Source organism: Vigna angularis, chromosome 7, assembly GCF_016808095.1.
Source record: "Vigna angularis cultivar LongXiaoDou No.4 chromosome 7, ASM1680809v1, whole genome shotgun sequence".
Classification (NCBI taxonomy): Eukaryota; Viridiplantae; Streptophyta; class Magnoliopsida; order Fabales; family Fabaceae; genus Vigna; species Vigna angularis.
The window spans coordinates 12,839,427-12,865,276 of NC_068976.1; the positions used below are offsets into that span (position 1 = coordinate 12,839,427).

A 25,850-nucleotide genomic window follows, 5' to 3' on the forward strand; every position below is an offset into this window, starting at 1 on the left:
AATATTGTTTTCTTAATGCCAAGAATACTATTTTCACTTGTCTTTTTCCTTAAATTCATATTTTTTTGCATTTCCTCAAATTCTTCACCAAATCCATACAAGGATAGTTGTACACAACCACCTTTTCATCCCATGACACTTTCTTTTTACTCTTCTTTTCATTGATGGAAAAGTTCATAGGCACTGACTTTCCCACCACTTCCTCCTCTCTATCATTGCTTTCTTGCTTCAAGTCAGTCTGCATCAAATAATTTAAAATCCATTAATTTTATTTTCTTTCATTCAAATAAACTGAGCACAATTATATTCTTGGTTGAAGATGAATATTAGTTTGTTAAATAGAAAATTATTAATAACACATTGAATAAAATTTGTCAAAAAAATATAAACTATATTTTTTGCCACTGTCATTTGTTATTGTGTAAAATTTACCGCTTAATAGTTGTTCATAAAGTTTAATTAACAATAAAAATATTTGTTTTATAAAAATAATATATTTAACACTTATTTCATATTATAATGGTACACAAGTCCAGTCATCATATGTCTAAAGATTGAATAATAAAAAACATGAGTGAAATTCACATAAAAAGTTAATATCACCCTTAATAAAAAAAACTAATAAATATACAGAAATTATTTTTTATAAAATATTTAATTTCTCACTTATAAATAATATAAGAGTTAAATATATTTTTAGTCTATAAATTTAGACATAAAATTAAAACTTCTTTTTATTTTAAATTTTGTTACATTTTAATTCTCATATTTAAAAATCAATGAATTTAATTTTAATTCTCATATATATAATTTGAGTTAAAACATATAAAATTATGTAAATAATTTAAATACAAACTTGAAATATTTAACATATTAAAAAAATTAAGTTAGAAGAAATATAATAAATTCATTTTTAATGATAGAGAACCAAACTCTGTGAAAATTTAAGACTATAACGATTTCTAAATTTTTCTCTAAATTAAAAAATTTTAAAACATATTTAACCTATAATATAAATAATATAAAATTTAAATTCACACTTAAATTTTCTTACTCATAAAAAACATTGAGTTAATATTTTGAGCAAAGACAATACCTCAATAGCAATGCAATTAATCTCCTTCCCAATGGGCACATCATGAATATCTTCTTTGTTTTGGCCATTCCTATCTGTCGGTGTTTCGGTAAAATACTTATACTTTTGTCTCAAAAATCTGAAATCAGAAAACATAACATTATTCAATAAAATGTAAGATATAACAACAACAAAGATACTAACTCCAAGGATTCATACCCAACTTCTTCTACAAGTTTGTTTCTCTTACACTTTTCTGTTTGCAGTTTCCTTTTCTTAGAAAAATACTCCTGTAATATTTTCATAACTTTATTAGCAAAAACATCCTTCCAAATTTAATATTTTCTACTCGTATAAGAGAAAAATATTCAATGCCATTCAAACATGATTTATGTATTCATATTTCCCATGTAAACAGGTTAACTTTTTTTAATTAAAATGTTACTAAAACTTTTAACTTAGCACATACGTCAACGATTTTAATAAAAATAATATAAGTTACTATTTCCAAGAATTATGAATTTTTGGTATAAATTTTTTTCTATTCTACCGATCTTTCAAATCATGTTTTTAATCATAAGAGTGAAATTAAGAGTTAAGTATGGTTTTGATTTCTTAACTTTCAGTAAAAATTATAACTAATTTTTCTTTGAAACTTTGATTCAATTTAATCTCTCAACTTTAGAAATGTGCAGATTTAATTCTATTAACCAAATTTTGTTAAATTTATTTAACATTTTAAACATTTCATGATAGTCTATGAGTTGTTTACACTATTTGATGTATTTTTTTCTTTAATAATAGTTGAGAAACATGTTTAACACCTCAAATAAACTTATTAAAATTTAATTAGAAGAACTAAATTCACACTCTTATAAAGATGAGACATTAAATTAGTCTAAAATTTTAAGAGAAAACTAATTATAATTTTCACTAAAAATTAAAGGATAAAAACATATTTAACCTTTAAATTAATTGGAATAAAAAATAATTCTAACCTTTTGTATATGAAAATAATCTTCCAATAGCGATTTGTATTTAAGATTGTTCTTCGCATCTTCAATGGAGACACTAGATTGACGACCCTTTTTCATATTTGAACTTCAATTTGAGTTTTTAATTCAAGAGGAATGAATTTTGTATGAAAAAAAAAATCACAACCTTCTGCACTTCTTCTTTTTGCTGAAAATGATCTGCATTGATAAGGTTTAAACACAATAATTAAAATTTGAATTGAGAAAAAAAAGGGATTAAAAAAAACATGAACAGTACAACGATCATAACCCTAGACGAAGAAGAAGAGAGTCTTTCTGTGCTACTTACTGAAAATGAAGAACACTTTTGTGTTGTTTTTGATGAAAGTAAAAAACTTAAATAGATACTCGAAATCATGTTGAAGATAAGAGATAAAAAAAAAAGATAACGATAAAAAGTGATAGAGGGAAGAAAAAAACTAAAGTATCATATTTTATGATTCTTGTTTTTATTTTTGTGTTTCTTTTAAATTAGTAAAATAAAATAAGTTTAGTGTAGTTTTGAAAGTTTGTAATTAATTGTAGAGAGCGAGCGAATGAAAAAATAAAAAATAAAAGAGAAAAAGAGGTATCTATATTATGTCATATCTTCTAATAAATTCTTTTTGATAAATATCTTTCAATAATTTTGGTTGAAGATATATTGAGAGGGAAATTAAGGTGATAAACGGTTAAGAATATTGTTGGTGGTGAAGTTTTTTTATTCGAATTTTAAACATGTGTTACATATTCCGAAAGAATTTTTTATTTTATTTTGTGATATCTATGTAACTAAATTTACATAATATTGTTTGGTGTTAATATAATATATAATTTAATTTTTTCTTTGTTTTCATTAATTTGTTTTTCATTAATGTTATTATCCTACCGCAGAATAATAATTGTAATTTTAAGGTAAAGGTAATCACGTTATATTACATTTATTAATTAGAATCAAAGACGTCAAAATGCATCATTCCATTTTGTCTATCACATATTTGGTTATTTAATAAGTTAATTTAATTTGATTTATTTATTATTGTGTTTAAGATATTTTAGTCAAGTTCGTTTTATCAAAGGATTAAATGAGTTAACTCGTATAATTAAAAAAAATATATATAATTTTTTAATCTAATATTCTATTAAAAATATTAATGTTTTAATGTATAATAAAAATTTAAAAAATCTAAATAATTTTTATTTTTTTAAAATAATAAACAAATCATTCATTCCAAAACTAAATTATAATTTTATATTATGCTTTATTATCTTAAAAAAAAGAAAACAATTAATCAATGAAGTATTATAAACATGAATCTTTCTTTTTCAAAATTTTAAAATATAAAAGATTTGTTTAATAGATCGGGATTATGTAAATCTGTTTGATTTACGGACTTTAACCTATTTTCAACGCTATAATTAGATTGTGCCATAAATTTTAAATATTATTGAATATTTTTAAGTAAAAATAATTACATTTTTTTAACCACAATATTGGGTAGAAATTATTTATTGTTGGATATAATAACTTACATAATGAAGAAGTAGACGTGTGACTTGATATTTTTTTCCCTGAGCGGAATTAAAATTGATTTTCTACCATTATTTTAAAAATGACATTTTGCTTCTTTTAAACTTAAAAGGTCATATATATATATATATATATATATATATATATATATATATATGTGTATATATATATATATATATATATATATATATATATATATATATATATATATATATATATATATATATATATAAACCAAACCTAATTAATAAATAAATTACAGTAAAAGTCTTTCTCTCGGCGATTCAAAAACATCAGTTATAGGTATAAAGAAGAAGTAATGTTTTGAGAATTATCTAACACCATATACAAAGAAAGTAAATTATTTTGTATATATTAGATTCAACCAATGATTTATAAAAGTTGAAGAAAGAAAAATAGTAATATTATAAGAAAGACGAATATTTTTAGTTTAATAAATTAAAACGTACATAAGCTGGACAATGGGATCTCCCTATTAATAATATTTTCTCATTTTCTTAGAATAATTACTAAGAATATATTTGCACCATTATGATAATTAATAAGAATATATTATTTGAAAATTTTCAAACTATCTTTCTTTATTCTTTTTATATATGCATATTTTTTTAACTGGTTATCCTTTTCAGTCTACCATCTTTCTATATTTAACTCTAAACTGTGTCAATATTTTTTAATAAATAAGCATTTAAACTGTTTACTATAAATCCAAAATATAATTGACATGTTTGAAGATATTTTCTTGTTATAAATTGTGTTACAGCATAATTTAAATGCTAAAAAAAACTTAAATTTTTTTAATGTGTACAAATAAATAATTGTCCTATACAATGTACAAACTAAATCACCAGTTTAAAAGAAAATAGATTGATAGAAACTTTTTATTAACATTTTCTTGTCTTCTTCAATAATTTATTTATATAAATTAGAATAACCATCTTAAATAGATAATCTTTTCGAGCAATTCTTCAACGAAAACTATTATAGAAAATTTTCTTCAATCACATTTTCAATGTTTTTTTTCTTGGTCTCTACTCTTTTCTACTATTAATTTTAATTATAAATTGAAGTTAATGTTTCTTTAAAAATAATAGCAAAAAATAGGTTTAATTATTATTATTATTATTATTTCTAATGCTTATTTACAAAATTCACTTCGATCTTTCGTTTTATAAAAAGTAAAGACAAATTAATAAAAATAATGCATATGTATACATATTTCTCTTAGGTAATAAAAAACAGTTATAAAAAAAATAACGGTTAAAAAGCATTATCTAAACCCTTAAGATAAAATTGTAAAAAAAAAATACACATAAAAAATAGTTATCAAATTGTTATCTTTTTATATGTTAGTATAGATAAACAAAAAATGACATCATTATACAATTAACAATTAACACACTTTTTAATTTAATTATTAAAACATAAAAAATTACAACAGAATAAAAGGCATGAAAACAAAAGGTATATTAGATAGGAGTATTTTACATTAGAAATGTAATCATTATTTTTTTAATATGTTCACACTAAACTAAAAATACCATAATTTTGAAGCAGAAAGTAAGATTTAATTATGTAAAATAAATATTTATTTTATATATTGCATTTAGTGATTTAAAAAAAACCAGTAAATAGCTTAGTTGCAGTGATTTTAGGAACTATTTTTGAGCTAGAATATTTTTAAATTTTCTTTTTTCGTGAGAGTGATTTCGATATTTTCTTAAAGTGAGATTAACTATTCTAAAATTTAGCTCAATTAGAGATACAAGCGGATTACATTATCATAATAAGAGAAATTTGAATTAAGTTAAGATTAATTTTGTTATGTAATTGGACGAGTTAATGAAAAATGACAAATAAAAGAAAAAGATGGAATATTGGTAAAAGTGAAAGTGGCACAAGGAAGTGTTATATGATTTTGTTCCCATAAAAGGAGAAAGAAAATGCAGTGAAGCAATGAAGCTCATCCACCAATGCTCTAAGAATAGGAATCAGATTCTACTAATAATTTTGAAAAGCCAAGAAGCAAATCTCTGCTGCTACCTCCTTAGAGCCAACAATTGGAACCAAATTAAAGTATTCATCACCACACCCATAAAATACAATATACAATACTAATATATATTTATGCTTTCATTTAATTTATAAATTTAATTTTTTATTTCAATTTTGTGTTTTTAAATGTTGTTCTAATTAAAATTTATTCTAAGATAATTAATTGAATTTGAAATATAAAACCATATTAAATATTAAAAATAGTTTTTTAAGTTGTATATATATTTGTTTATGTAACTATAAAAAAAATAAACTAAATTTAAACTAAATCTTTTCAAACATTGAAAGTAGCATAATTTTTTTAATATCTCATAAATATTAAGAAATTATCTATATAAATCTCATTAATACAATTCATATTCATAGTCAATCTTAAATATTCACACCAATAAAGTTTACAAATAGATCTCTAGTCTAATTTTATAAAAAAAAGACTAGGGAAGACATAAGATGGTCCACTCTCTTATATAATTCGTACAATCATTGTCCTTCTACGTCTTAACTTTTTTTTGTCGTGTTATTTTCATTTTACATATGTTTTTTAATACCTTCATGGAGTGTTAAAGCCTGCAGGTTAACTTTCTTTTAACTTCAATAATGAATTACTAGGTTTCATTCTTGTTATCTTTATTAAAACAAGATTGTAGACAAGATCGTCTAGCCACTCGTGTTTTGAAGTTTAACAAACAGTGTTTAATAAAATAACATTTAATCAAATAAACCATTTAGGATAAGATTGTTAAACATTGTAATCATATTAACATTATCCTAAACGCTTAACGTTACTCTAAAAACAGAATCCATTTAAACTAAGTATATTTATCTTACCTAAATGCTTAACCTCTAATGTATTAAATGCATGTACGGATAATACTTGTTTGTGTGTTGTTGTGTTCTCTTTATTTGTGCATATCACAAAAGTACAATTTTTTTTCAAATGTTCTGCATTGAATCAGAAGAACATTAAGAGATAGAAAAATATTCTAGGAATGTTTCTTCAAGAGTTTTATGCTTTGCTAATCTGTACAAGTTATCTCTACAAAAGCACATAGCATTTGATTTCGTACCAAAAAGCTACCTACCTACGAGAAAGTCAATGCTTCTGAGTAACATATTTTTTTTCTGAAGAAGATTATATAAAGATGATTGGATGAACAAAAGATAAGAAGAATACGCTCTAAATTTTTATGCTATTATTTTCTCTCAAGCTTTCATCGTCTAACACTATCTTTGAAAAAAAAGTTTATTACAAGTCTTCAGATTTATTTTTATAGAAATTTTATCCTTTCTACGAGAGTTATAATTTGTACTTGTTTTCTAAAAACACCTTTGTTGTGTTTGTATATTCATAAGTGAATTAAAACTCTTGGTTGTTTAACTCAGTGGAGTTAAATGGTCTAGTCAGTTAGACTAGTGAGATACCAGAAGTGGTGAATCTCTTCTAACTAGTGGATTAGATGTAAAATCAGGAGTGGTTAAACCCGTTGTAATCTTTTGAAAGATTAGTTGAATCACTTAAGAGCGCTTAAGGAAGAACTGAACATAGCTCAATTTGGAGTGAACTAGTATAAAAATAAGTTTTTCTTATTGCTTTTGGTTTTAAAAGTTTTTCTAAATGCTTTTAGAAATATTTAAGTATTTAATACTTATTGTAGACTGTCTAACTCTACAAAAGCACTTAAACACTTATTTATTTGCAAAAAGTTTTAAAAATTCTATTCGAATCCCTCTTTCTAGAGTTTTTATTGTGTTTCAATATTGAATGTTATTGATTTGATAAGTCAATTTTATTCACATTTATCAATACCAATCTTAAAAGCAACAAATAGAACTTAAGATAAAAAAATCAAAACAAACTCAAATAAATAAATCAAATGAATAACTCATCACTTCCTTAAAACCTTGTAATTCATATTGAAATTACAAGAAAATCAACTCCAAAAACTTAACACTTGGTGAATGTATAAATTTTCACTCAGCATATTATCATTTCAATGATATCATATGTTTAAAAAATATATAAATATATATATATATATATATATATATATATATATATATATATATATATATATATATATATATATATATATATATATATATATATATATATATGACTTTGCTAACTTATGTAACCTCTTAAAGTATATCAAATTTTAGTTGACAAAAATACCTTCATATGGATTCTAAGTTTTAAGATTAAGAGTATTTGAATAATTTCTGATTTTTTATATTTTATTTTAAATTAAAAATAAAAATTACTAAAATTTCCATGTGTTTAAAGTGTGTCTTCTTTTATGCATAAGGATATTTTTGTCAACTAAAATTTGATACACTAAGACATTACATAAGTTAGCAAACCCCATATATATATATATATATATATATTAAATAAATTTTGACATGTTCATCACCAATACAACATTATATCATCATGTATAAATGCTTTTAGACTCGTTTTCTTTGAGCAACCTTACTTCCCTAACATGGTTATGGTTTGAGCAAACTCTTTTTTTTAGCAACCTTACTTCCTTAACAAAGGAAATCTTCATTGTTTAAGAAATCATATACCACTTGAACAATATCAACTTTAAAGGACAAAGAATATATTTGACATCACTCTTACTTGAGCTACCATAGGATTGGTTCAATTATTCCCTTGCTCAAATTATCACTCATCATTTAAGTGTCCACCTCTTGAGCATTATCTCAATGCTTAATCAATAGCTCTTGGCGAATAATCCAACAAATTTTAGAATCATCATTTACACCACTTATTCAATAGTTAAGTGACCACATGTCGCATCAGCTAAGATACCAGCTATATTATCCAACAAGTTGTAGTAACCTTATGAACCACTAACCCATTTCAATTCTAAATAAATAAATAAAAAACGCAAACACAAGAACAAAACATGACAACCCACCCATCCAAAACCACACAATAGAGTAGACCCAATACAACTATTCAATATAATCAAAATCTAAAATCAAAGCACAGCGCAAATGAATTTGCGAACACCAATCGAATTTAGGATTCAAATGAGTTGTTCACTGTAACCTTGGGAAGCCTCGTTGGAGATGAGAAGACACAATGATGGTCGTAGGATGACAGTTCTGTCACCTGATAAAAACTGTGTGAGCTCTAGATGCCAACGAACTTGCAATGAGCTCGAGTGGAGGTGGTTCCAGAGAAGGGTCAATGCAGAGGAGGCGCATAGGTACAAGCTGAGTTTCAGGTGATGGACAATGCAAAAAAAGGTGCACGGTGGAGGCTAGGGTTCCAAGGGAGGACCAATGCAGAGGAGGAGCACGCAGTGGAGGTTAGGTATTAGAAAGTGGGTTTAAGCCTAACTCAACCCCACAAAATCGACTTGTAAGATGAGGTTTGCATCCACTTATATATTATAAATTGGCCTTATCTCTAGTCGATGTGGGACTTCCAACACACCCCCTTCACGCCGAGGTATAAACATCTCGAGCGTGATAGTAGAAATTGGGTGGTCCTATATTGACCCGACAACGGGTGGAATAGAAATGCCCAAGAAATAAGAAATATCGCTAGATAGACTCTAACCATGACTTTGATACCATGGTCGTGGGATTCCAGGGAGGGCCAATGCGAAGGAGGCGCATGATGGAGGCTAGAGTTTCAGGTGATGGCCAATGCAAAGAAGACATGTGCGATGGAAGAGCACACAATGGAGGTTAGTGTCCTAGTGTGGAGGAGGCACACAGTAGAGCTATGGTTTTAGGTGATGACCAATGTAGAGGAGATGCGTGTGGTGGAGGTTATGGTTATGCAAGGAGGAGTACGTGGTGGAGGGCTAATAAGGGGGAGCGCAAGAAGAATGACTCTTCTTCTTCTCTACGAGTGAGATTTAGCTGGTGAGACAACAAAACTTCTTTCTTCTTCTTTATGAGAGAATTTGAGTGAGTGAAAAAAAAAGCAACACTAAACATTATTTTAATTTTTAATAATTAATTATTTTTAAATCCATACGTAAAATTAATAGGTAAAAAAAATTCACTTACCTACATATCTTGTACTATTACCTACAGATAATATTTTTTGCAAAAATTCTTGTTCTAACGTGTCAAATGTAAATATATATTTTAGATACAAAAAATTAGTAGAAATTTTGTTTTACATTATTTATGAAAAAAATTCGTATATAACTTTAAAATTCGTATGTAATATTTACTTTATCTATGAATCTAAATTTGTATGTAGTTATGTGTAGATAATTTAAATTTGTTTTTTTAGATATCTTTTCAAAATAATGACTTAGAAGTAGTAAAATGACTTATAATAAATTCAAATACTACTAGACGTTTTAAGAAAACATGTTCTAACATAATAACACACACTTATTTATTTATTTATATATATATATATATATATATATATATATATATATATATATATATATAACTTCGTTTATTATTAATATAATCGCCTTTTAGAATAAAATTATTAGCTTCAAAAGTATGGTACATGAGAAACTTATTATAACTTGGTGATAGAAAAAAAAATACTAACGTTATAAGGGAAAAATATTCTATAAAAAATAGCAAATTACCTTATTACACAAGTGAATAGATTATCTAATGAAACTATATCTTCAAATAGTAATGTTACAAGGAAAACATATTTTATTAAAAATTAAAAAAAAAAACAAATTTTAAATAACATGCCTAAAACTAAAAATGTTAGGCAAAAAAATTAAAATAACTTTTATAAATAATATTAGATTTAATAGTCTTCCACTTAAAGATGTATGCTATCTTTTAGTCTATCCTTTAAAACGTCAAAATTAAAAGTTACAAATATCCCATAAAACGGATGTTTCGCATTAGTCATCTGTAACATTTAATTTACACCAACTTTTAAATTTCTAAAGTCATCTTACAATAGTCTCACTATCATATTTTATTTTACGTTAAGAAAATGATGGTTCAACAACTTTTTTCTACATACACGTAATTGACAGCCTTTTCGTAATAATATAACAGTAGGAACATTTAAATTAATCAGAAATAAAGTAATTAAATAAATGATTGTCAAGTTGCTATATAAATAATACTGGTTGTCAATACATTACTAGTCTCTACTTTATGTAATTTTATTACATCAAATATTTTTAATATTTTCTTGCAACTTTTGTTTCAATCCAATAATCATATTAGACTTAAGCTTTAAATTTTCGTATTAACAAATTTACTTTTCAAAACTTAAAAAGTAAAAGTTATTTTTAGGTTTAAACCCTCAAATGGTCCCCGTATTTATATGGGAATCTCAAATGGGTCATCATATTTTCAATTGTCTCAATTGGGTCTATATATTTGCAAAATATCTCAATTGGGTCCAAATATTTGTAAAATTGAGCCAATTTTGCCATAACCGTTAAGTTGTCACAAACTGTGTTAAAATGTGTTGAGATGGATATACTGAGGTGGATATTTTATTAAAAAAAAATATGCTGACAGTGATGACATGGAATTTAATAAATTAAAAAAAATAGAAAAATTATATGCAAGCAGAAAAAAAAGGGGGAAAATAGCCTGCATTCAGAAAAATCACATAGACCCAATTTGAAAAACCATTCGAACCCTCACCACTGCCCTCATCATCCTCGTCGTCATCTCCTTTGCAAAACTCTAGTCCCGGAAAGCCGCTGCGAAGACGCTACCACGGTCGAATCGCGCCACTAAAAAATCCTAAGTCGTGCTTCCATGACCACAACCAGAACGCTCCGCACCTCCATCAAAGCACATAAACCTAATCGCGTTTCTCCTTATCAGGGCACCATGCCTCCGCCATTAAACACCACCGCGAGACATTGCACGGAGGCAGCACTAAACTTATCTAATCCAATGACCTCCACAATTTCTCCATCTTTTAGCTGCTGTAAATGTTACAATAGTTTTTTATTTCTATCATTTAATCAATTTTAACAGAGAATTGTCTCTGAATTGGAAAACCTGGAGTGGAGTCGAACGAAAATTTTAGCAGAGAATTCCTCAATTTTATCATTTAATCAATTTTAGCAGAGAGCCTTATTACATTTAGAGAGAGCAACAACAAACTTGGTATCAAAACCCACAATAAGAGTGAGCATGGGAACGAAAATGCCACCCCCACCTACCCCTCCAACGGTCCCAAAAGCTGATCCAAGAAACCCAATAACCGTGGCCAACGCAACTCTCCACCCCACCTTCAATTCCTGCACCCCCAATAAAGAAAGCATTAGTCTCTTTTCCCAAAACGATATCGTGACAGATAAGAGATGAATGTGTGACATATAGGCCATTATTGTCGCTACATTAGGCTTGTGATTCTCGCTTCGAACAAGCTTGAGAAAGAGTCTAAACGCCTTCTCAGTCCAACCTTTCTTGCACAGGCCATTAATCAAAGTCGTGTGCGTGTACACATTTGGCTTCCAACCTTGCCTAACCATCTCCTCCAACATCTCAAACCCCTGTTTCACGCTACCCCTATTGAAATCTTTTTTGCAGTCGAGGTCGGCGGACCAGCAGCTGGCCGCCGCGGCCAGTGGGGCGATTCTGGAAAGGTTTCTGGTGGCCGTAGAAGAAGTAGGAGAAGAAGCCGCCACATCGAATTGTTGATTGTACAACAAATCACCCATTCAATTTAATATAGAATGTCACTTCATGTAAAAAAAATACATCTCAGCACAGTTAAACGGCGTCAGTGAAAAGTTAACAGAGATGGCTTAATCGGCTCAAATTTACAAGTTTATGGACCCAATTGAAACCGAAAAAAAAACAATGACCCATTTGAGATTCCCATATAAATATGAGAATCATCCGAAGGTTTAAACCTTATTTTTATAATAAAATTTTGATCTGTCTTAAATTTCACATTAGACTCCAATGAGGTCTGCACCTTCATAAATTTATTCCATAAATCAATTTCAGACTAGCAAAACATTTAAAAAAAATCATTTAGCGAAATACATAAAATCTCCAGTATCACAACATTCTTTCTACACCTCTCAAATTTTTTTATATTTTTCAAAAATATCTTTAGATTAATTTTTCTTTTGCTCACTCCTCACGAGAACTGTTAAAACCAAAACAGATATGAAAATTCGTTCGACTTTCAGACATAAATATTCATTGACGAATACATATTCATTTAGTCTTCAACGAATGTCCGTTAGCGGATGTCGATATCCGTTGAAAGCTCAACAAATCTTCCATTTTTGTTTATTTTTTTAATGGTTTAACCATGATAATTCAATTTTCACTTAAGAACAATCATGAAATAAGATGATACAGTGATGATGGTGGAGGAAGAAACTCTCAAAAATAAGATAATAACACAATATTAGCATCTATTTACGAGAAACCACGACATAACATGACACGATGATATTTTTTAAATTTTTGTGAAAATATATGTTTCAGTTCAATAATAACCAAAAAAACAATAAAGGATATATAATCTCGGTGGTTCCATAGAGTCGCTTATTGAAGAAGCAAAACAGACTCTAGGAGAGTTAAAAGTAAACACAAATTTGAAAATGAATGCTAGTTAAAGTGAAGATATAACTCTAGATTGAGCAGAAAGGAGTAGTCCACACTATATATACAGTACAAGTTGTTGTGCAAAAGCCTAATTTCAGTACTCTCAATTCTCAGTTCATTTGAAGATCATTGTTCTTATGTTGGTGCACTGGACTGGCTCGGTTTTTTTAACTGCACTAAAATCATGGTCATGTTATCACATCCATCACCAATAGCTATTGTTGGTGCCAAACATCGATCCAACACTCTTTCACAAACCGCAGAAAGTTTTGTTTCCTGTCAAACAAAATGGTAATCAGATTAAAATCCTAGTGCGATAAATAGCAACATAGGGTCCATAGCTCAGTGGTAGAGCATTTGACTGCAGATCAAGAGGTCACCGGTTCGAACCCGGTTGGGCCCTTTTTTCTCTAATTTTTGTTATTAACACTGTAACTAATTATGCATCCCCAGTTTGAAAAAACTGCCAATTCTCTCTAACTTATAACAAGTATAAACAACAATTGATATTCATGACAGTACCAAACACTGCATTAAATATCATCAAGTATAAGCAACGATAGTACATTATTCATTTAATGTATGTTAGGAAATTTTATAACTTAGAAACTCACAATGAGAAGTTGTTGGCGTACGAAATCAACCAATTGCTGGCTTGACAAGCAATCCCTGAAGCAATAAGAGCCAAAAATTTATTATATGGTTCGGACCACCAAATGTTTATGGTCTTGGTTAATCTTAATGTCACACATAATTGAGTTTTTGAATCATAAAAAAATCAATAAACTCGTTTTAAGTGTCATATAGAGATTGGTCAGGAAGTGTAAATTCTCAAGAACATATAATTCTCCCCAAAATAAATAATAGAGAACATTCAGAACTGAAACGGGGATTGAAAAGTATAATAGAATAAGAAGTATACCATATGCCATCACAAGCTAGCACTATAAATTCATCTTCATCAGAAAGTTCAATCTGTTATAAAATGACAAAAATAATACTCGGTCAAAAGTTGAAAACTTAAGATGGTAGAAAATACTTAGAATCTTGAGTTTTAACCAAGCATTTCATTTTTGGTTATTCCATGTTGCAACCATGAAACTGTGGTAGAGTTGATCGATTTAATGTATCACACATGAACAAACTTACAGTATTTATGTCTGGATTGGCTGTCACCATTTGTTTTTCAGCAGGAAGGAATCTATTCTGCTTAAACTCCATGTCACCTGCAGAATAGTGAAACATAATGAATGGGAACCATATAAACCATGACCCATATACACCATTACCAAAAATCCTCTTAAAATTTCACATCGATTAGAGATAAGATCAATTCACAGTTTCCAACTAGGTGCAAACCTCACTTATAAGCCGATTTTGTAAGATTGAGTTAGATTTAAAATTTACTTCTTAAGATGGTATCGGATAAATGAGTTAGAGTCTATTCTAACGAAATTTGTTATTTATTAGATTTGTTTTTCTAGTTGTTATAGACCGGACCTGTTTCGTAAGGTTGAGTTAGACTTAAAGTGCAATTCTTAACAAATCCAAAATAAACTTATATTAACATGTCACAAAGAAATTACCATCCAGAAGAAACAAATACAAATATATGAAATCTTCAATTTTCTATTTTAAAACCAGCTAAAATTGGAGGAAGCTTTAATAAACATTCATAACAGCTCACTTGCTAGTAAATAAGTACCTATAGCTCTTGCAAGGCTTAAACTCCCATTAACTCTTCCTGCATGAATAAAACCACCGGCTTTTATGATTCTTTCCTTCTCAGTATCAAGATCAGGTTTATGATCTATAGACAAATCGTAAGCCTGCAGATAATATGAACAATAGTCAGAAAATTGTTGTAATAATTGTACACAAAATCTGTTATTTTAAAGATGAGAATTTCCATCTTGAAGTTACCTGACCCTTCCTACATATTACACAACGTGAATCACCAGCATTTGCTACAAAAAGTTGGTTGTTTCTAATAACTGCAACACAGGCAGTGCTTCCTGAAGTTGGTCCAGCAAAATTAGAATGAGGACCCTGCTTACAATACATAAGACATATTACTGAATGCAACAAAAGAGACACCAGAAAACAAAAATAGAGGTGCAGAGAAACTATAATTTCACACACACAAAACCAACACACTTGGAGAAACACCACTCTAAATCTATGGACACTATACTCTTTACAAGGTTTCAAAAACTGGTCTGTGATCACCATTTCGGCCAAAAAATCAAGGTTTTTAGGCTCTCTGATATGGCATTGCAACTTTAATTGTGACTGCATTTATCCACAGTTTCCTTCAATGTCAAGAATTGCAATAAACCCATAGTCTTGACCACAATTTAAAACCTTACCTCTTTACTTAAAAAGCTATAAGGGATGTATATAACCCACTGATGAGTTTTTTCTTTTTTTTTTTCTTCCCAGAAGATTTATTAGAGAGAGATTATATATCCTAGACTTGAGCCCAACTCTTAAATTAAAAGGGATTGACACTACTTTTAACTTAGAACCTCAAGGTATGAATCTTTTTTTTTATATGGTATTTAATTTTATCATTTCTATCCAATGTGAAACTTAGACTCACATGGATTATTCCCAACACCCATGAAAGTTATGATGTTAAAGAAGGACCTTCAAATGTCATACCTACCTCCTCAAAGGCCCAACTATCCTCTTGAGCCTTATATTCTCTGCTTCGTGGAGACCAAATCAATCCTTCTATCTTACCATTGAACTTGTTTATCTTATCACCCAAACTTGCCAATTCCCTCCAGCCCCTTTGACCACGCATCATCTCATCCATCCTGCAATTATTACAAAAATGCTATCTCATTACTCATTTGCTTTATTTCATTTTATTATGGTGTTTTGCTTTAAGGATTAGAAGAAAATAATGAATGCATATGGAGCTAGTGAACATTTCTTTTTTGCCTATATAGGGTTAAATATGTTTTTAGTTCCGCGAAATTGGAATTTTTCCCTGTCCCAAACTTTATACATTTTGATCCCAAACTTTGAAAATGAATAAATATAGTTCTCTAAACCTAACGACGTTAATTTTTATGGGTTTGTTAAAGGGTGTTCCAAGCTGACATTTGAATTAGAACGTGTCAAAATTGTGTAATTTTATGGGTTTGTTAAAGGGTGTTCCAAGCTGACATTTGAATTAGAACGTGTCAAAATTGTGTAAGCAACTCAAACACCGTCCTAAGAAGTAGACACCTCAAAAAATTCTAACACAGCTGGGTTAAGAAGACTATGTCCATTCATTTTTAAAGTTTGGAGACCAAAATATATCAAAGTTTTGGATAAAAACAAATTCCAATTTCACGTCCAAATTTAGGGACTAAACATATTTAGCCCCAAATTTTAATCGCACATTTCCTATGTAATCTTCACTTCTATAATTTTAATGAAATGCAGTAAATTGAACGTATGCTATACTTTATACAGTGAAAATATAAAACCAGCATCAGTCTCTATATTCAGAAGAATCCCTTTTAGTAGTTAGACATAAAGTTCACTTTTTTTCCTCTAACCTGAAAAATGATTCCCGAAGAGAGGTTCCTATATCTCCAGCTATGTATGCTTCACTCTTGACCACCTGTTGGTGAAGATACTTAGCACAAAACTTGGCAACCACCTTACCTGAAAATTTTGATCTTAATTTAGGATCCATAACATATTTCTGGGGTAAATCACTCAAGAAATACTTACAAGAGTAGAAAAATGAAAGAACCTATTATGAATGAATCAAACTCCTGTCATAAGTTACAAGTTAATATAATTTCTGAACATCAGAATATGGAAAAGTTCGATGAGACAAATTGTCAAAAATTTAAGGAGCAAAGTTAAATTTAACTTATGCAAGAACTTCAGACCCATATTACCTTGTTCACTTATTTTCTTTTCTTTTTTCGTGAATGCTTACCTAGAAGTATATTAGTCCACTTACATAAATTAGAGTATGATAACAAAGTATCATGAAATAACTTTTATCTGTGGTTCAAATAAAAGTATTGAAATAAGTGGCAACAAGAAACTAGTCACCCAAAGGTTAACTAGATGATATCTATGAGAAAATAAGAAATTTTGCTCTGAAAATTGTACCATTTAGGAAAATAATTTCTGCAGAAGTCTCTCTTTTAACTGATCAGAGAAATTGGAGAGTATTGGTGTTTCCATTTTCTGCTTTTCAGGGGTTTATTTAATAACTTGTAGTAGCATCTCTTTTCTTCAAGAATATATCATATTATACTTATCTTTTTTCAATTACAGGGGTTAGAAGGGTAAGATAATGAGAGAAAAATGAAACAGAAAGGGTAACAAAGTTGTAAAACTGAAAAAAAAAAATTATTGAAACAGCAAGTCCTTTTTAATATGTACAGAATACATCAGTAATAAAATTGTAAAACTAGTTCTAAATACTCAAACTTGTTCAAGCCTTACCTCCATGACCATCATAAACTCCAAAAAAGGAAGTGGATTCATCCAGATCAAGATGTGCAGCATGCTAGCAAAAGAAAAGAGAATGGAAAAACTTAATAGCAGATTAATGTTCAACTAAAGCAATCTATGCAACACAGATAATTAATGATACATACATTCATTCCAGAAAACATAATTGACCAGACCAAAAATCTCATTGTCCCTAAAACATGAGACTGAAGATAAAATTGCATCTTCAAATGAAGTCCTTTTTTGTGCAGACAAAATTCAGTATTTCTCACAGACAAGATAATGAATTTAATAAACTAACTAGCAACTTTTCCAGAGACAACTCACTGCATCTTCCATTGATGCACGCCAGCCTTGCATTGATGATAAACCATATCTAAGATGATCATTTTCTCCATCATCGGAAGACTTTTCAGTTTTGGGAGTGCTGAGATTTGTTCCCATTCTTTCTGAACAAAACAAAACAAGCATTAGTTTTATTTCTTCAAGCATGAAAAATACGAAAATAAAACATTGAAAAGAAATTTGGATATCATTCTATAATAGCTCTTACAAAGAAAAGAAAAGCCATGATGCTCAAAGACAAATCTAATGTCTACATTAAAAATTACGAATAAGCTGTTCTCAAAGGGGAAAGTAGAAAGAGTGAAAGAAAATGTCAACTGAATGACACTTCAACGGGGAGAACAGTTAGAAGCATAACTTTTGCAGTTCTAGTACATGGCAGTAGTACTTCAGAAGAAAGATAAGGATGAGGTAATGATTTTCAGGCATGGCAGAGGAACTAAGAAGAAGACTCCAGTCAGCAAAAGGGTTTTTTCTTTTTTTCCTTTTTCTCAGTGGCAGGGTTAGAAAATAAAGAATGATCTGAAACTAAAACAATGCAACACAAGAAGGAGCATAAAATTTCAACCCAAAATAAAATATAAAGAGACAGACCAAACTGAATTCAAGCTATATATAATGAAAGCTGAATAAAGAAGAGCCAGTGCTCAATATGGAAAAATGACCACAAGAAAAATTGGAAATTCTTGAAGTCTTAATTGTGTTGAGAAATGTACAAAAAGTAATGAAGATCAAGATTAATCAACAGTAAAGAGAAAAGCAAAGAAGCAGTAATCAGAGACCAACAGAGGGTAGAATCCATAATCAAGGAATACCCAGATGATAATATGAACAATAAATTAACAGTAAGAGTTCACAGCTCATAATTCTGTGTTTTCTAACTTGAAAGTTAAGAGAAATATCTAATGAGCAACGGTGCACAAGACTTTACTTTTAATTCTTTCTTCCTTTTTTAAACTTTTGAAAAGTATGAACAAAGTTCAAATGGGAAGATTCAAGAGCGCTACTAACATAACAGGTCAGAGGTATGAAGAGAGTGAGGTGTTGGGTTTGGAGTTCGACAGAGAGGTGAAGGAAAGAGAATGAAGAAGAGAACACAGAAACAGGTACAATTACTACCGCTTCTATTATAAAGAAAGAAAAGAAAAAGAAAAGAAAAAGAAAAGAAAGAAAAAGACTTTGTGGCAAAGAATGATATTTCTTTATTCTGGTTTAGAGCCTCTGAATTTGTCAGACACTGTTCATCCACCGAACACTTTTTTTACACAATTTCATGTATTCTTACAACTCAGTCTCTATTATTATTATTTCTTATATATTATAAGGCATTCTTTATTTCTTATAGATTATAAATTAGAAGATATATATTAAAAAGTAAAATTGTAAGAAAAGAATCTCCTTTACATGAAATTATTGATTGATATAAGGAGTTTTGGAGTCTCTGTTGTTTTGGTCTCCTTAAAAAAAGGAGTGTCTGCAATTTACACACTTGTACTGTTCTTAAAAACGAGACTTACAGAGTCAAGATGAGAAAAAGCAAGCTTGGTTTCAATGAAATTAATAATTGCTGCAGAATTTAGGAAGAAGTCATTGACGAGGAAAAAATCTGCAGAAGACAGTGACATGTAACAATATGTAAATATATTTATTATGAAGAGGAAGATAATAGAAATTTGAATGGGTGGAGAAAGATAGAGATAAAGCAGAAGCGAAGAATAGAATATGAAAAAAACATAAGAAAATTGAAAAGTGTGGGCACTATAGTAAAGGATGTGTGGTATGAGTAGTTGCTATGGTGTCATTGTTGTTAATGAAGGACAAAGACTTCTCTTAGTCAAAGTCTTTGCCAAGCTGAGGTATGCTGCCTTCACCATAACATTTCCATCAAATATTTTAATCCTTTTTAAAGTAAAAATCATTTCTTTTCTTTGAGACTATTTAATAAATGCATGACCACACCATGTCAAATTATATATAAAAAAGTTTGATAAAAAAATATTATTTATGTTTAGGAGTTTTTAAATGATTTTTTTTTAGGATTAAATATGTTATTAATTTTTAAATTTTGAAGTAAAATTGGAATTTGTTCAACATTTTAGTCTTTAAATATTAAATTAAGATAATTTTCTTATTTTAAAGTTAATTTTTTTATGTGTTAAACGATTTTTGAAATTAATATTTGAACATATGAGTTAAAGATGTATTAAAAGCCATACACAATTTAAATGTTAATTGAAGATGCTATTTGGCTGTAAAAAAAATTTAAGACAATTGAGTTAAAAAAATTATTTTTATTCATTTTTTAAGTTTGATAATCAAATTGTATCAAAATTTTCAAAAAAGACTAATTTTATTTTCAAATTAAAATTTAAGACTAAAAATATATTTAATTATAATTTTTAAAACTAGATTTTGAATTGAGAAATAATTTATATATATATATATATATATATATATATATATATATATATATATATATATATATATATATATATATATATATATATATAAGGTTTAATAGTCATACATTATTTAAAATTTGAATTTAAAGTTTTAATGAACTTGAAATAGATGATTGATATTTATAAAAATTTATATTAATCTAAAATTATTTTATATTTATTGTAATGTAATGTATAATTTTCAAAATATGCTAAAATATAAATGACTTTACGATCTTATTGTTTTTGTTCAGTGTTAATACAATTTAATATGAATAATTGTAGTGAGTGGTGTTTTTAGTGTGTTAATTGTGTGAGACAATTCAAAGATGGTAATTAAATTTGTATTATGTTTAATCTTTGATTTGTTTAATGTGGCGACAATGGGTGGTGTAAATAGTTTTTATTTTTGTTTTGGTAGAAGGTTTTATGAATGGTTGGGTTTGTTTTAGGCTATAGACTATTACTTCCTCCACTCCATCAGATTTCTTCCTGCACCCTATCATTTTTGGAAATTATTTTCCGAAACACACTAAATATTTCTGGATTTTTTTTTTTAAAGCAATCTTCCTCTTCTATTACAGAATTTTTTTTTCAGGAAAACTTCTTAATTGGGTGGATGAGAAATTTGATGTGATGTTAATAAGAAAAGTTAATAAATAAAAGAAAGTAAAAGTTGAAGTTTTATTATTTTGGGTTAAGAGTACATAGAAATCAAAATGAATAGAATGAGTGTTTGAATAAGTGCATAAAGATTAGTTGAGTTTGGGATTAGATATTAGGTATGGATATTAAATTATTTGATTGGACTTTAGTGAATGTTGGGTCTTTCACTATGTGATATAGATTGAGTGATTATATGAAAATATGATTTAGTTATAAGTTGTTCTTATATCTATATATTTTATACCCAACGATGGTTTTAAATTGAAATTCTTACCTACAAAAAATTGTATAAATATGTTTTGCATCACTCATAATTTAAGTAGATTAAAGTAGGGGTTGACTCGTTTCTTTTTACAACTATACTAATTTTATATATACATATAAAAGTGTTTCGGCAGGATTTAGAACCCTAATCCAAAACATTCAAAATTGTCTGCTCCGATATCCAATTGTGCTGTCTTCTCTCTTCTCCTTGTCCAAGCCGCGGGGAGGGTGCCTGCAAAAGACACTCCGACGCTCAAGTCAGTGACTTCGCGTCGTAATCTTGTAATCAAGATTTTTATCATAACTCTAAGTTCAGTTCAATACCTCTACCCTTTCCGAGACAAATATTTATAAATTATAATGAGCTTACCATTGGGTCTGACTCATTAACCACCAATGAATGACTATTAATTGTCAATAAATGACAATTATTTTCATTAACTTCCCGATAATTATTACCATTAATTACCTTAACAGCTCTTTTTACCGATCGGTTCGACCTGAGAGGTATCATCGGTCGGGCTGACTCTTCTGCACTTTTACCGTTCGGTCGACTATGAGTCCATAGTAACAAAAAGTATATATATAAATTTGATTTTATTTTCCTTTTTAATAGCATTTTTTTACAATATGTTTCTTTTATTTACCTATAATAAATAATAAATTCTTAGTTTGTAACTTTTTTAAATTATGTTTAAATTAATAATTTGTTTTTATTAAGTTGTGAAATGTGAGATTAAAAAGTTATGATGTAATTTTTAACTTTTTTAATTTATGTGGATTGGTATATAAATGTACAAGTCAAACCAAACTTTTTAACTCGTAAGTTTTATGTGGTCGGTCTGCCTCAACTCATTTGATAGAAGAAATGGAGCACGGTTCAAAACGGGATCATTCCTATAAATTAAGTATTTGATAATTATTTTGAAAAATAGAAGTATGTCATAGTTAAAAGTATATTAAATATATTTAAAAGGACTAAAATTTTATTTTTAAAAATTCATCATTGAACAACCATCCAAAGCAAGATGTTCCGAGGAAAGAATTTGTGCAAATTGTTAAAGTTTTTACATCTATAGGAAAGCTATGCAAGTTATTGCATTCACTCAAACAACGTCTTCTTGCATCCTCCACCTTTATTTTGCTCATTTCAATCATTTTCCATTAACTAAATCCAATATTTATCGATTTTATAGTTAAAAACAAATCCTCAACAAATTTTAATTTTATTGAAAATCTTATATTGTTTTAAAAATAAGATAAATTTATAGTATATAAATAAGTATAAATTTTATTTTACTAATATATTTTGTAAAATTAAGTTAAACTTAAAGTTGAGTTCTTAATATAATGAACTAAAATCTATTCTAACTATATTTATTATTTATTAGGTTCATAATATTATCATTGAAATATTCATTAATATCTAATTCTATGTTTAACATCTACACGTTTGAAATGTGTTAGAAATTCAACCTAAACAAGAAATAAAAAAACGAATTTGTATTGAAATCCTCGTTTCAACAAATATTTTTATTGAGAATATTATTCTAGATAATAATTTTTCGAAAAATATAAAAGTTTTAAAGATTATTTTCGTTATTCTTATTATAATAAGAGGTGGAAGAAACAATTATAAAGTGTAAAAAGTAAAAATTCGTCGAATGTTTTTTCGTTCCCAATTTGCAAAACAATAAACATGCTAATGGGTGCAATGGTTCTGTCTCACAAACCTTCATAAAAGAAACCAGCTTGCATAGGCCCACATTTACATGGATAACTTTCACTAAGTAGAGGTCCATAAAATAGAAACCAGAAACTACATTTTTAGGGTTTTGTCACATAGTGTTTTTGGATTGTTGTTTAGGTGTGAGTAGTGAGTTTTTGTCACATAGTAAAAGGCTAGCTTAGGTGCAAGTGTTATTATGGTGGAACAATAATATAGATTTATGTTTTTAGTATCTATTTATATGTGTAGTGGGTGTTGGTCACATAGTATTGAGTTGATGTGTGGAAGATGATGTGTTGATATGATGGAAAGACTAAGGTGAATATAAATTTATGGAATCGTAACTTTAAATTGTTCACGGAGGAATTTTCAGTTTTTTTTATGATTTATTTATTAAAAGACTGTAGATTTGATTGTATCTTTATATAAATAGGAAAATTTTAAAAATATTAGGAGAATGAATAAGTCATATATATGGAATAAACTTTTTCTCCATTACTTTTTTTTTTTTGCTAAAGAAGTTTTGAACAGGGACATTTCAAATATTTTATGTAAGAAGCTTATACTTTCCATAGTTGATTCGAGAGGGATACAATATTTTTCTTATACTCTATATGTTGATGATATATTTGTTTTCTATAATGAAGATACTAGAATCTTGTAATATTTTACATCTTCTTTGCAAGCATATGAAACATTCTCTGGTCAGTGGGTGAATCTTGTTAAAAGCCAATTTTACACTACTAATGCTTATTCTTTTGATGAACATTTCAAGAGGCTTCTCTCTTGTAATAAATTATCTCTTCCTTTTATTTATTTGGGTGAGCCAATTTTTGTGTAGGCACCAAAAGGCACATTTTTTTTCAACCTTTGGCTTATTAGATTCGTAATAAGCTCACTTCTTGAAAAGAAAGGTTACTTAGTATGATGAGGGAGAATTCAACTTGTGAATTCGTTGAATGTTGGTTTGTTGTCTCATAACTTTCAAGTTTATAAATAACGTATTAGACTACTTTTTGAGGTGGAACAATGGATTCAAAAAAATTTTAGAGTGGGGATACACAAAAATGGAAACTGCTCATTATTCAAGTGTCTATCTGGTGTGATTCTAAGGTGAACGAGTTTGTAGGTTTCTAATATTCAACTAGAAAATAAAGTCTATATGTTACATTTAGCTTGAGAGTTTGATTATGACAAAATGAATTGGATTGAACCCATGCGTATTCGATTTCTTAAGTCTAAATATAAAAAATATATGTTTTTTAAATCATTGTCAATTTGGCTGGTATTAAGGTTGTATATGATGTTCTTCTTGAAAATACATTCTAGACGCTAGGTAAGGATGATTGTATTAATCTTTGGAATGATTACCGATGTTTTGACATTTGTATATCCAAATTCGATACGCTTCCTTATTTTGATAAATTAAGGTTATAATATGTTGTTAGCTCGGCTTGGACAATTACTCACAGGAACTATCTTGCTTTTATTGCAAATTTATGTGCCTTTTCTTTTTTTATGGTTAATGAAGATAATGATATGTCTAATTGAATTTTGGATGATACTAGTGTGCTTTCTTAAAAAATTGCAAAAAATGTTTACGCTTTTTGTATGGAATGTGTGGTTTAGGGAATTTGATTTGGTTGGATGTTGTGCCATCAACTAAAATTTTAGTTCTTTTAAAGTTGTTGTATGATAGTTTGCCAATTGATTTGGAGGTTCAACAAATAAGTGTGATTTTATGTTGTACATGTTATTTGTGTGGGAATAATGTAAAATATTTCTCTCATTTAACATTTCACTATTATATTGTTATTGTTAAGCGGTTGTGAGAATGATTGAAGGAAGTTTTTTAGGAGTTGCAATTTTTCTCTTTGGATTTGGTTGTTCAGTTTATGATATGTAGTCCTTTGTTTAAAGCGATTAAAATGACTATCATTATTGTGGTTATCTGGATGATTTGGAGGATAAGAAACCATAATAGATTTTAGGTTCCAATTGCTTTTAGTTTAGTTATTTTTCAAATTAAGGAGTTGGTGTATATGATTGAGAATAAATTTAATAAACATATGAGTAATACATCTCTTACTTTTTTGCACTAAAATTTTTTAATATTCAAACTAGACAAAGTAGGATGGTTTCATTTACTTGTTATATGGCAAGATTCATATGTTATTTGGCTTAAGATAAATATTGATGGTGCAATTAACAATTGTCTTGATTTAGCTACATGTGTTGATATTTTTAGTGGGAGTCGAAGTGAATATATTAATAGTTTTCTAGGGTTGCAAACTTTTATTTATTCCAAATTCATGGGGTCATTTATGTGTTGGAGCACGCTCATAAGAAAATTTTTTGAAGGCTTTGGTTGGAGAGTGATTATATTTTAGTTTGTCATGGTTTCTTGGATCAATGAGTGATTTCTTAAAATCTTAAAGGGAGAGGACGTTGATGTTTGCATTTTTGTAAGTATACGTAGTTCAAAAAATTTCATGTGTCTTTCGTGAGAAAAACCATTGTGATGACAAGTTAGTTTATTTGACTTTTATTCATAAAGGTAATATAAGTAGTTTAATGTTTTACCTCCATGTATTTATTTAATTTTTTTTTCATAATAGATAAAATTTTCCCATATCTCATAAAATGTAATTTTCTATCATGGGTTTGATGTGATCTCCCA

The 25,850-nt window shown here is 28.2% G+C and overlaps 1 protein-coding gene and 1 non-coding gene across 2 annotated transcripts; one reads left to right on the forward strand and one right to left on the reverse strand.

Annotated features, from left to right (window-relative positions):
- Positions 1–13,137: 13,137 nt before the first annotated feature.
- On the reverse strand, positions 13,138–18,963 carry LOC108338428 (probable protein phosphatase 2C 60). The gene is made up of 11 exons (XM_052880412.1): positions 18,886–18,963; positions 18,053–18,174; positions 17,717–17,780; positions 16,807–16,915; positions 15,918–16,071; positions 15,173–15,298; positions 14,955–15,078; positions 14,399–14,475; positions 14,172–14,224; positions 13,864–13,918; positions 13,138–13,525 (listed from the first exon to the last, which is right to left on the reverse strand). The coding sequence occupies exons 1-11, from the start codon at positions 18,932–18,934 to the stop codon at positions 13,385–13,387; spliced, it is 1,074 nt and encodes a 357-aa protein (XP_052736372.1). The 5' UTR covers positions 18,935–18,963; the 3' UTR covers positions 13,138–13,384.
- Positions 13,581–13,652, forward strand: TRNAC-GCA (transfer RNA cysteine (anticodon GCA)). Its single transcript has one exon. It is a non-coding gene; the product is annotated as a tRNA-Cys (tRNA).
- Positions 18,964–25,850: the final 6,887 nt, after the last annotated feature.

Excerpts from the sequence above, each read along its gene's own strand:
- LOC108338428 (XM_052880412.1), bottom strand. The coding sequence starts at position 18,934 with ATGAGCTGTGAACTCTTACTGTTAATTTATTGTTCATATTATCATCTG. Across the intron at positions 16,072-16,806 it reads CTTCGGGAATCATTTTTCAG|GATGGATGAGATGATGCGTG; the intron begins GTTAGAGGAAAA and ends TAATAATTGCAG. Across the intron at positions 14,225-14,398 it reads CCAATCCAGACATAAATACT|ATTGAACTTTCTGATGAAGA; the intron begins GTAAGTTTGTTC and ends ATTTTATAACAG.